Source organism: Balearica regulorum, chromosome 2 (genome assembly GCF_011004875.1).
Source record: "Balearica regulorum gibbericeps isolate bBalReg1 chromosome 2, bBalReg1.pri, whole genome shotgun sequence".
NCBI lineage: Eukaryota > Metazoa > Chordata > Aves > Gruiformes > Gruidae > Balearica > Balearica regulorum.
In genome coordinates this window covers 66,242,555-66,254,992 of record NC_046185.1, presented here as the reverse complement: position 1 = coordinate 66,254,992, position 12,438 = coordinate 66,242,555, and the positions used below count along the sequence as shown (strand labels likewise).

General features: G+C 47.3%; 1 protein-coding gene across 1 annotated transcript in view; it reads right to left on the bottom strand.

The window, feature by feature from the left end:
- SCGN (secretagogin, EF-hand calcium binding protein) overlaps positions 1–11,769 on the bottom strand; it is a 28,413-nt gene extending 16,644 nt beyond the window's left edge. Inside the window, exons 1-2 of the mRNA XM_075747110.1 lie at positions 11,608–11,769; positions 10,783–10,853 (exon numbers count right to left, since the gene is read on the bottom strand). Of these exons, the coding sequence (XP_075603225.1) occupies positions 10,783–10,853; positions 11,608–11,680 (144 nt within the window). The 5' untranslated portion in view covers positions 11,681–11,769. The remainder of the gene's footprint in view (positions 1–10,782; positions 10,854–11,607) is intronic.
- Between the last annotated feature and the right edge of the window lie 669 nt (positions 11,770–12,438).

Genomic DNA, 12,438 nt, shown 5'->3' with positions numbered 1-12,438 from the left:
CCACCCTGGGGAAGGACTTCAGGTGAGATGATCTTTGTGGCTGTGTTGGGAAGCTCACCTAATTGATCTCTCACAAGCAATTAATGAAGTCCAGCGTTACCCTCTGCACCGGCACCGAGCAGGTCCTGGCTCCTCTCCCAGTCCTGTGGGAGGTGGCCCTCTCTGGGAGGGAAAAGAGGGAGGAGAACCTGGGCTGGCTCTTGGCATACTTTGGTAGCATGTTTTACAAGAGAATACATTAAATTCTTCCCTACCCCTGAAGAAAAGCACTTCAAAATTTTTACCATCTCTACATCCAGGTGCAGTTAGGACTATAGCTGTGTCTTCCTGGGTCTTCTAATCCAGTTTCTTGTCCTTTCAGCTACTATTGCAGGCCTGTCAGGTTGCACAATCCCTTTCTTAATACTGTGACACAAGACCATGAATGACTTTCTCAAATTTACTCAGTGCATAGCTCGGTGCAGCCTGCCTGTTCAGAGGCTAAGCAACTATAAACCCCACATTTAGGAGAGGACACTCTCAGCTGCCCTGTCCTGGCAGAGTGAATGGGGGCTGTGCATGCTCTGCATGATGCCCAGAGGGAGCACATCCAGGCCTCAGATTATTCACTGCCTTATGTGCTCCTTTAGGCCCTGATTCTGCAAATCTTGAACTGGAGCAGCAATTGTGCTGCTCTACAAAAAGTTGCACGGGGTAGCAGGAGATCTTTCGGTAAGGTTTGTCACCTCTGAGCTGAGTGACACGGCTGGGCTGCACTCACACCACACTGGAAACTGAACGTACCTCACACCCCAAAACTTCCTTGGCCATATCCACATACAGTAGTAGCCAGGTGACGATAGCAATTTCCAGCCGCTCGCAAAAGGTAGTGCTGCACAGCCTTTGCTCAGCAGCAGCTGCCACAGTCAGTGACAGAGATGTAGAGACACACTAGAATGTCACAGATGAGGTAAGCAAAAAGAAAATGAAGTAACTTCTGCTCAGGCTCGTTAAGCTGAAGTCTATCTTTGCATCCACTTTGTCACCAGCTTTCTCTACGTGACTGGTGTTTGCAGCCTTAATTTGCTGCTAGTAATAAGAGAAAAAAAGATATCTATAGGTAGATGGATAGGCAGATAGTATGACTGATCATTTATGATATATTTTAATTTGCCTTCACCTTACTCAGAGCTCATGAGCACTTAACTGCACAAAGTCATTATGGGCTTATAGAGAAATCTCTAATAACGTTGTCAGCGCAGAGGATCCTACATTGAAACCAGGGAAGAAAGAGTTAATTGGCTTTGGTTTATAAATGTCATGTCAAAATAACGAAGAAGGAACTCTGCTTAGAACAAGTGAAACTTTCATCTCTCCACTGCCTAGGGTAATACAGGACTAGGATGTTCCAGATGATGGAAAGTTTGGGAATCTGGAAGTGGGAACAGGAGGATAGGGGCATCCGTGTGGATCTTTGCAGGGCAGGTGGGGTGCATCCCCTGGGGTGCATCCTTGGGGTGCAGCGCCAAGGGCTGGCAGCTCCCCGTTAGGGGATGAAACACCCGGCTGTGACCCTGCGGGGATGCGCCCGACGTGGCAGTCCCCCTCCTGGGGCTTGGCGTTGGCCTGAGCAGGTCGCAGGGCATGGCCGCAGGATGCCCCGTCCCCGCGGTGGTGGCCAGCACATCCCCGGGTGGTGCTCGGTGCTGGGCCCCCCCAGGTGCGGGCATTGGGGGCACAGCATGCCATTGAACAGGCACATACAGTTTTCTTTCCCCTCGACATTATAACTCGCCCTCGTGCTATTTAAATTGCCTTCTGACGGCACCTTGAACTTTGAGACACCTCTCTGGCAATAGGCAGGCCTATCAGTTGCCGACTTCAATAGGCTTGCAAAGTACTCTGAAATTATCCTCCTCCGTGCCCAGTGGGATAAGTTTTTTCTGAAATGATAATCATAGCTGATATTTGAAAAGTGTGCTGTGGAGTTCAGACTAGTCATTTGTTAAGAAAGCTTATGGCTCAACTTCACGTCAGCTATTAACCACCACTTCATCGAGCTTTGTGTGGCAGGAATATTGTTATCTGCATAAAAACAGAACTGCCTCCTAATTTTTTTTTTTATTTTTAACTGATTTAAACTCTAGGACACATCAAGTAAATATCAAAGTATTTACAGTATTGACTCAGCTCCAACAGGTTTTAGTCCAAGGGCTTACACTACAGTGGATTTTTCAAATTGGACAATCTCTCTCTGTTCATAAATATTCTGCTTATGAAAAACAAAAGGTGCTGGAATAATTAAAATCCAACCTTTACTCCCAAAGAATAAAAGCAAAGTAAATGATACCGCACAAACTGACTTTCCCAAGATGAGCAATCAAGACAAAATTATGTGTATATTACAAATTTTTACACTGAGAATGATACACCTTGGCCTAGGACCATTAGGCTTCAAAGGTGACCTTTATGTTTACCAAAAAACCCACTCCAATCCCAGAAGATTAAGAAAAAGATCAAATAAGCCATGCCGTTTCGAGCAGAAACCAATATTGGGAGACCTGGTCTCCAAGGTGGACCTACTAGTGGTGCAGACCAATGACTCGCTCTGATTGCCTTTCCATTCCAAAAAACGTTCAAAAGGTCGGAAAAAACCTCACATGCAGTCTGCATGATTTGTTCCCCTTGTGCAAGCAAGGACACGAATTGCAGACTCCTGCTGTATTTGCTGACTCTCTAATCTGATTTTGGAGATCTGCAGCCTGTGGTGGGGCAGCCTGGGCAGGCTGCAGGGCAGAGCGAGGACAGCGGGACAGATAGCTGGCTGTGCCAATCCCTCCCTTGAATTCAATTCTCTGGCTTGTTTAGCTTTTGTTCGCCTACGGTTTTGCCTCCAAGTCAGGGCTGTGGCATTGCTACAGCGCGGCAGCGACACTGGGAAGCTTGCGAGTGGTTCACCAGGAGCCTCACGCCTGGACAACAGCGTGCTCCAGAAACAGGGAGAAAAGTGCTCGGGCAAAAGTGCTGTCTAGGTAATGTTCTAGGATTTATGGAGCCGAGGTAGGATTTTACTCACCAAACAAGCCCTACAAATATTTCCTTGCCTCCCAGACTGGGGCAAGTCCTATGATAGAGAGAGAAAGATCAGGAGCCGAAGCGGAAGAAGGTGAGACCTCCAGGCAGGCGCGCGCAGGGACGAACCGCCTTTACACAGAAACACGGGTGCTGCGCCGCGTGCTACGGCCACCGGCATCCCCGGGAAGTTTATTTTTCCTTCCTTTCTTTTAAATATAAACTTGCTGTTCCACTACAGACTGCGACAAGCAGGAAAGCCTAAAAGCCAAACACGGTCTGCTTTCAAATGCCTCAGGCTCGCACGCCATTTATTCAAGTGCCGTGAATTACAGGAGGAGTAATAAAAAAAAATACACCGCCGTTCTGCTCTGGAAAGCAAAAGTACAAACAGCACAATACAAATTCGTGCCTCTTGTCTCTGTGAGCTGGGACAGGGGGAAACGGCTTTGCAGCAACAGCTGTAGGTGAGCACAGCTTTTTTTGTCAGAGCTGATGCTGTCTTGGCTACATTGTCCATCTCAAGCACCAGATCCCTCCCCAGTCTCAAAGGCTGGCAAAGCTGTCTCAAGTGTTTACTGCTTGGGCTAAAATTTTGCAGACTTGTTAGCAGCTAGATAAAATTTCCCTTTTGTGAAAGTTTAAACGAATGCTGTTGCATCCTTTCTAGTAGCTATCTGTATGGGGAGACCTTTCTTGTCATGCCTTATTTTCCCTGCTGCGTGCAGCTCCATGAGCTTCTGGAGGAGAATTTAATCAAGAGGTAATAGCCCTAATTGACAGAGGAATACAATTTCCCCCTGAATTGCTGCCTACTTAAGGCAGAAACAGCTATAGAGATGCTCGCATTTAGCATCAATCAACACTGTAATGAAGAGGGCTTCCCTGCCACAGTCAGGAAAACATACCTGAACTGGCACCTGCCTCCAATTTTGCTCAGGGTTGGGCTGAGGAAGAGTGTGGTTGCTGGGACAGCAAGCGCTTGGCTGGGAAGCAAGGAAGGATCCTTCAGTGTGCTAAGTGCATCAGAAGGAAAACCCCAGCAATATCATTCCTGATGCTCATTTTGGGGAAAAAAAAACCTTTCAACCCTCTGCTAATTTCCCTGAAGTATGATCTTCATTGGCCTGTAATGATGATGGGAGCTAGCCTGGAGCAGAGGGATGCTTTAACCCCTTTTGAGGTTGCTTCACAGGAGCTGTAAAGCTTCAGCTGCCCTGGTCCCTCACAGGTCGGATGCTGCATGGTTTCTACGAGCCCTTGCATGTTCTCACTGTCCAGTCAAGGACAAAGTCCTCACTCTTTACCATGAGGAGAAGGCCATGTCCTTTTTGTCCTCATAAAAGCACACAGTTTAAAATATTGCTGTGGCTTTGTTCATACATTTTTCATAGTTAAGGAGTAAATTTCTTACTATGGATGCTATTCCACAGAGTTTTGCAGAGAAAAGCTTCTATGCTTCAAGTTGTCATAACAAATTAATTTTCTGCTTTCTCCTTTCCATATCCAGTCTTTGTCCTCGCTTTTGCAAAAAACCTTTAGAAGTATTTAGCATCACAAAGGTAATCCATTTTTTAAAAACGGAAAGGGCATGCTCACTTTTTTTTTTTTTTTTAACCTCCACAGCATTTAATTTCTTTGTCATGCTTGGTTATCACTCTTTGGAAAACTGTCTGTCATCTTTGTTAACCCATTCCTTTTATATTGTTGCACTCTTTGCCCTGTGCTGTCCAATTAAATTTTTGCTCCTTAAGGGATCCATGTACTTGGCAGCACCTTGTCTTGATGAAAACACAACTGTGAGTCATTTGGGTTTTTTTTTTGGGGGGGGGGGGGGGGGATGTAGAAAGTGAATGTATGGACCACTGTGGAGCCTTTCCTACTTGATGAAAGGGGACGTCTCATTTAATTCCTGCTGATCAGGACAGTCTTGTCATAAATTGATTTTTTTTTTCCCTTCTTGATGTGATTTTTGGAAGCAAGTCACTATATTGATAAGGATATAAAAAACAAGAAGAAACTAAATGTAAGTAACTATTATAGCTTGTTTCTTGAAAAGAAAAAATGAGGCTTATCTGAAAATGCTGGCTTGGGCACATGTTTCTCCTAACAACATTTCAGCCAAATTTGATAGAAGGCCAAAAGGTCCCTGAAATATCAAGTTCCTACAAGTTCTGTGAAAATAAATTATGTCTGCCAAGAATGCTAGATGGAAAACAAACTTGACAACTATTACCATGCCAAAAGCCACACAGTACGGACAGGAGGCCAGCGAAGAACAGATGAGACATCAGTAACATACACTTTGACCTTGGAAGAAGAAACTTTTTTTTGGCCAAACATTTCTTCTTTAAATCTCGTAGCATTAAAAAAATGAATCACATGAATGACTTCATTTCATCCATGCAGTTGTACGTTGGATTGCCTGCATTAACATGGGATTTACACCCTGCAGCTCCTGCGCCAACTTCTCATTTGGGCCAATCTTGCTTACTTAACTGCGGTGCTATCACTTGAGAATTTGGCCCTGTATTTTGGTTAGGATTTACTATAATCCTGTGTGCTACAATAGATGAGTGCTTATCCTGTCATCCCGCATTGTGTTTTGGTTCTTTTTTTAGCTCTCATCAGCACATACGTGGGAAATATTTTTTCATACAGAAGACACCAGCATCCAACAAAGACTATTACAGCCTTCCCTGTGCTGTCATGGTTTTGTGGTTGGGCTTTGGACAGGTTCTTTGTTCTGCCCTTTCCGCTAGGCTGAAAGTTTTTTGACATGCCTTTGGGCAATGAAAACACATCATGTGTGTTTTTCCCACAGGCATGTTGAGTTTGCATTTAGAGATACTTCCAGGTGCTTGCAGTGCCCTGCCTTAATGTGCAGGAACAGGAACAGGAACTGGTCAGGTTAATCAAGGCTGACAAAACCCACACCTCAAGAAATAACTGTATTTGGCAATAATCAGAATCACAGAATGGTTTGGGTTGGAAGGGACCTCAAAGATCATCTAGTTCCAACCCCCCTTCTGCCATGGGCAGGGACACCCTCCACTAGACCAGGTTGCCCAAAGCCCCATCCAACCTGGCCTTGAACACTCACAGGGAGGGGGCAGCCACAGCTTCTCTGGGCAACCTGTTCCAGTGCCTCACCACCCTCACAGTGAAGAATTTCTTCCTTATATCTAAATAATCAGGACTGACTCAGGGTTTAGATTTCTGAATTAGTCTGGAGGAGGATGCAAGATGAATGCTTTCTGCTAGGCGTCTTCTTGCTGTTGACCTGCTGGTCACCAGAGACCTAGTCTGTGATCCTGGGTCTCTTGTGGTGGTAAAACGTAGGAGAAGACCACTTTGGATGACTTTGAGGCTGGCTGATGTTTTGGCCATTAAATTTCAAATGACTAGCTGTGCATTCCTGACCGTACTAAGTTAAACACATAATTTAGCTAGACAGCACATTGTGCAAGGCAAGGACAAAGTGCAAGAGGAGGTGGAGGCTACTCATCTTTGGAAGTAAAAAGCAGAAGCAAATCCTTTATAGCTGTTCAGGGTGAGCTCCTGAAGATTAACTTCAGTCCCTTCCAGTCATAACTACCCAGGTGGTTTGGGGGCAGGGGGAATTATAACAAGGCTAATACCTGTCTTGCCTTCAAAATTCAAGGCAATTCAATTCAACTTCAAAAATTTTTACATGTGGTCTCTTACACACTTAGAGTTAGGTGAGGGCAACCGACTTTTATATGAAAGTCTTCTGTTGAATTTTGGTATAATTTAAGCAAAAAGTGAAATATCTTTCAGCGAAAACCACACAAGCATAATGGTAACACGCATTTCTCTCTGTATCTGCCCAGATATCATTGATTTTATGGAAACTTTCAGTAACCCAAACCCAACATTTATAGCCATTCATCTATAAAACTCTTCTTGCCTGATTATTACAAGATTACTTATAGAGCTTCATTAAAACTATAGCAAAGAGCAAGCAAGGAAGATCCTAAACTATCACTATACAGAAAGAAAGATGTATAGCAATATAAGAGAGGAACGCAGGGGCTGTATTTCCTGTTTCCAATAAAATTACTACTTCAGTGCAGAAAGAAACTGTCCTTTTCACTAAGTTTTCACCTCAGTATAAAAACTTTTTATCAAATGCATGGAAAGGTGTCCATTATGTAGACGAAAGAGGTTTATGAGTGAGCAGAAGAGGACACAGGCAGCTCACAGCAGGCATGCAGCAGCAGGTTGGAAGCTGGAGGCTCAAATGGTTAGAGAGGAGCCATGGGAGTAATAACGGCAGCAGATGGATAACGCCAGCAGTTCACAAACCGGCCCTGGCGTTTGGCTGACTGACTTACCCTTGATTCTGCCTTATAGCCCCCAAACGAAACAAACCACAGAAGCCACTCCAGCTGATGGAGCATTTATATAAACTTCAGTCCATCAGTGTCATAAATCCCCCATGTTTCACTGAAGCCTTTTTTGTATGTAACACACATCTGGAAATGGAAGGCATTTTCTTAAGAATAGAATAGATTAGAATGGACTAGATTTTAGCTAAAAGAGACCTACAATGACAATCTAATCCAACTGCCTGACCAATTCAGGGCTGACCAAAAATTGAAGCGTAATATTAAGGGCATTGTCCAAATGCCTCCAGCAATCGCCCATTGCTGGAGGAGGAGAGACAGAAAGCAGCACCTGTGATTTGGGTTGGTTTATTGTAGGTCTACCTTTGTTGCAAATTTTTCCCTTCCCCCCAAAAAAAATTCTCGACAAAAGATGATGAATTAGCCTCCCTCGCTGGATGGTATTTCAAGTTTTCTTCCTTGCTCAGAGCCGTCAGGAAGAGCTGAGCCTCTCAGCTTCCCGATGGGCTCCCTTTTTGCATTGTTTTCCCAGCTGTTCCCATCCCCTGGCATTTAGTGTCAGCTGGGGATGCTCCAGAGTAGCTGGGAAGAAAAACAGAGCTGAAGGACTACAGTGGTCATTAAGAAAAATAACAGCTTAGAGAGTGCAGGCTGAAAAAATGTAATTATGAAGCCATTCGCTATTCAAGATGAGACAACTTCCAGTGCTGATAACATTATTTATCACTTGTACGGCACTTCAGACACAGTCACTAATTAATCCTTGCAACACATCTGGAAGTTATGCCAGTACGTATTACTGTCTCCCCCTTTCACTGTGCAAGGAAACAGAGATGTTGAGAGCCTAAAGAAGTAAAGGTCAAAACGAGCACTAAACCACAGAGATGCTCAATCCCAGCTCTCTCCTTGTATCATGAAGGCCACGTTCTTTCTGTAGGATGGTTAAAACCAGTGCAAAGGGGATCCTTTCCCCCTCCCCCTATAACCACAGGCCTGTACAACACAAATCACGTGAAAAAAGAGCAAAGCGGCTCAACGTTGTTAGACAAACTCATTGTACAAAGGTAGTAAAGACCTTTGTTTAGCCCGGTGCCGCAGGCAACCCCCATACCCAGGGGAGCGGGGCAGGGGCTGCTCTCCGTCTCCCAGGACAAGGCTCCCCTCGGGTTTTCTGCCACCGAGGCAGGCTGCTCAGCCTGCTCCCCGCTGGAGAGGAGACCGTTTTGTCCCTACACAACCCGAGAACCGAAACCAGACTGCTGGCAAAGGGGAACAAGGCAACATGCCATCTTATCACTCGGGGTAATACTGCTGGAGAGGATATACTGCCAAAAATAGGCAAGAAAATCAAAAACACTTGAGAGCCTGTTTGAGCACCCTGGCAGTTAGTGAGTACTGCCTTCCAGAATTAGCCTATTTCTTCTGTTTAATAGGGAGAGAGTGAGTTGGTTCTTTCTTCATTCAATTCGTGTTAAGCTTTTTCTTTCAGTGGCAAAACCTAGACAGCAGAAGCAAAGGAGATGCAAACTAGATGAGGGTGCTGGTTTAAGCTGGATGAGTCATCTGAGCAGTGACTTCTGGCAGCCAGTGAAACTGTTCTTGATCGCTGGAAGCAGAACAGTTCATTGCCAGAACACCTTCACTTTGCATGTTCTGTGTGCTGAGACCTAATGCGGTATTACAGAGTTCACATCGATATCAGCAAGACCACAAAACCTGCTGTAACACACCGGGTTCGCAACCCAGCTGGTGTGACGCTGTCTCCAAAATCTCATGCGTGGGATGTGCGAGGGCGCCTATGGGCTAGAGCGGGGCTGGGAGTTTCCTCTTGACCTCTCATCTTTAGGAAGCTGCCTGCAGTGAGAGATCCCCGGCTACACCTCAGTTTTATCACCAGCTACAGCTCACTCTAGAGACCCGACTTGGAGGTCCCTTGCTTCAGCAACCCATTGCAGCGTTGAGCTCTGCGGCCTCATTTTAAGCCTCTCCGTCCACCTCTCACATTTGCTGTCACTGGGTTCATCAGAGCGTGCTTTGCGCTGGTGTTTCAATACCCCAAGACTACCAGCTCCCAATTTCATCTTTTGTTCCTGGGTAAATGATCACGGGCTTTCCAATTTCTCTTCAAATCAGTTTTTTTTCTGTGTCCCTAATGTTTCTTAACACTTACTGTCAAATCTTTTTTTTTATTTGCTTTAAATACTCTTTATGTGCCTATCTGTTCATCTAACTATCCATGCTCTAGAAAGACATTTCTGCAGAAACTGCCAATATTTTGATCCAAATTTACTTGCAAATTAAACAAAACCACACTAGAAAAATTATTCACAACTTCTAGTTTTTTATTGTAGCCCCAAAGATCCAAGAATCCTAATTGGCTTGTAAGTATAATTCTGATTTTACACTTGATAGTCATGAATTTTTGCCTTTTATCAACTACCTTTTCCCTTTTTCTTAATTACTTTTTGCTTAAAGGAATTGTTTCACGTCTGGTTTTTGGCACACCCTCTCCTTCCATTTGGGAGATGCTTACTCCTTTTCTCTTCCCAGTTGGGTACTCACTGTGTAGCAAAAATATTAAGCCTGTTACGAGAATATATTCTTTAGGTACTTCTGAGCAGCTGACCTGAGTGGCAGGATTTCTCCGTCACTGATGGTGACAGTCAAAGGCGACGCATGACCTGGAGCTAAGGAAACAGCTCCTGTAAATTTTCATGCAGCTTCTGGTAGAATTGAGATGCAGAGAGTGAGAGAGAGGAAATGCTGCCAAAAATAGGAAAGGAAACCAGGGGAGAAAACCAGAAACACTTGAGAGCCAGGTCTTGACCTTACGAGCAACAGGATTGGCTCCTGTTTGGCTTCTAGCCATTTTCAGCAATACAGACGTACGTCTTCTTTCTAAGCACCATTTAAAATTAATGACAGTATATTTGTTAAAAATTGACCTTGGAAAGAAACCTATCATATTAACAAAACTAATCAGCACTCGTTTGAATAAACCATCACCCTTGTCCTCCCCCTTGCCCTGCCAGACCGTGTGCCAGTGCTTTTTTCATTTGTTTCTATTCAATGGCAGTAAATGACTTTCTCTCCACGCTTCCAACCAGCCCCTTCAGCTGGTGCCCACTGCAGTCTCACCGTGGCAGCAGCTGTTGGACTGAAAACAACTGATCAAACATCTCAGGTGATTGCATTTGTTGTCATACCTGCTTAAACACCACCTTGTTGCCAAGAGAAAAGCTCATTACCTCGGGGATTGCTAAGGGAGTTAGCAATCAGAGAATGACAAATACAAATCATCTCTCAGCACAACAACATTTTGCTTGGACTTGATACACAACTACCGCGGTGCAGTACTTACTTCTGGTCCCAGTTTCTCCACGAGATGATGAAAAAAATTGTCCAGCTCCTTCCCTTCTATGTAACCATTGTCTAAATTAAAGTCAAACATATTAATGGTCAGGTGGCACTGCCTGAGATCTGGGAACCATGGCAAGGGCTGCATGCGGGGAGGCCAAGGCTGCGTGGGAGGGGTCTCAGCTGGGGGCCCTGCCTGCCTGCTCAGGGGGTTTCCTATTCAATTTCATCAGATCAGGTCTCTGTAGGTGCCGAACACAGAGTTGCAGAGCTCCCTTAGGAGTTTTTGTTTCAGAAAACTTCAGGAAAAAAACGCCACAAACTGGGACCACAAGAGGGAACAGCAGAAAGAACGGGGAGGCGATGGAAAGGCAAAAACTTTGGAGGGAAAGGGGGGATTTTTCAGACCCGATGTTAAGGCATGATGAGGAGGAAGAGGGTGGCTCTGAAACACCTGCAGGACCCCGTGGGGGTGAAGCTTGGACGCCCTGGCAGGCACCCAATTGTGCAGGCACCCCTCCAGATGTGCAACAGCCCAGGCACCCCACGCTGTGCCCCCCTGCACGCGCACCCAGACGAGCACCCACCCAGACGGTCGCCCTCCCCCTCACATGGCACCCACCCGCGTGGGCAACGCCTGTGTGGCACCCACCCAGACAGGCACCCGTCCACCACAGCACCCCCACACCGTATCCACCCGTGTGGGCACCCTCTACGCAGCAACCCCCCCCCCCCGCCCAAAGCGGGCGCCCACCCGCCCAGCGGACACCCCCGCGTGGGCCCCCCACGCGTGTCCCGTCCCGTCCCCCCCCCGTCCCCCCCCACTTGCCGTCGGCGTCGAAGCGCCGCCAGGCGCCGAGGAAGGCGGCGGCGTCGAGGCGCCCCGTGGTGCCGCTCTCCATGGTGCTGCCGGCGGCGCTCGCCCCGCGCAGCCCCCGCGCAGCCCCCGCGCAGCCTCCGCGCAACCCCCGCGTAGCCCCGCGCAAGCCCGCGCAGGCTCTGCCCGCGGCCCGCCGGCGGCCCCGGCTTTGAGGGCGGCGGCTCCGCCCCGGGGGCGGCCCCGCGGGGGGCACGGGGAGGGGGGGTGAAGGTTCCCCCCCCCCCCCCCCCGCCCACGCGTGTTCACCGCCCCGCGGGTCCCGACCCACCAACCCCGCGCCCCCCCTACCGCCGGTGCTGCGGCTCCATCGCCCCCGCAGCCGCCCGGCTGCCCGGATCCCACCCGTTGCGGGTGTCTGGGGCAGCCACGGAGCAAGGCCCCGTGTCTAAATCAGGGTGTGCTCGGGCGCAGGTTTTGGCAGGAGGGATCGCAGGCTTCCCAGGTAGGACGGAGAAACCCCCGACCCCGCAGCCAACGCTTCGGAAGAGCCGCACACCACTTGCGGACAACCGTTAAAGTTTCAAAACTCCCCCAAGGAAGGCAGAAGTGCTTGGGGGAAACGTGAGAATTCAGAGAAGAACTGCTGTTTAGGGGGGAAAAAAAAGAAAAAGAAAAAAAAAAGTTTGCTAAAACTTACAGCCCTCCTTGGTTCATGGAAACGAAGCAGCAGCAGGCAGGGATCTCTCACCTGCTCATCCCTCCCGGCCATCAGGAGGGTTTCCCTCGCAGGAATGAAGACTCAAATCTACCCGCTCTTCCTCCCGTAACAGAAATTAAAAA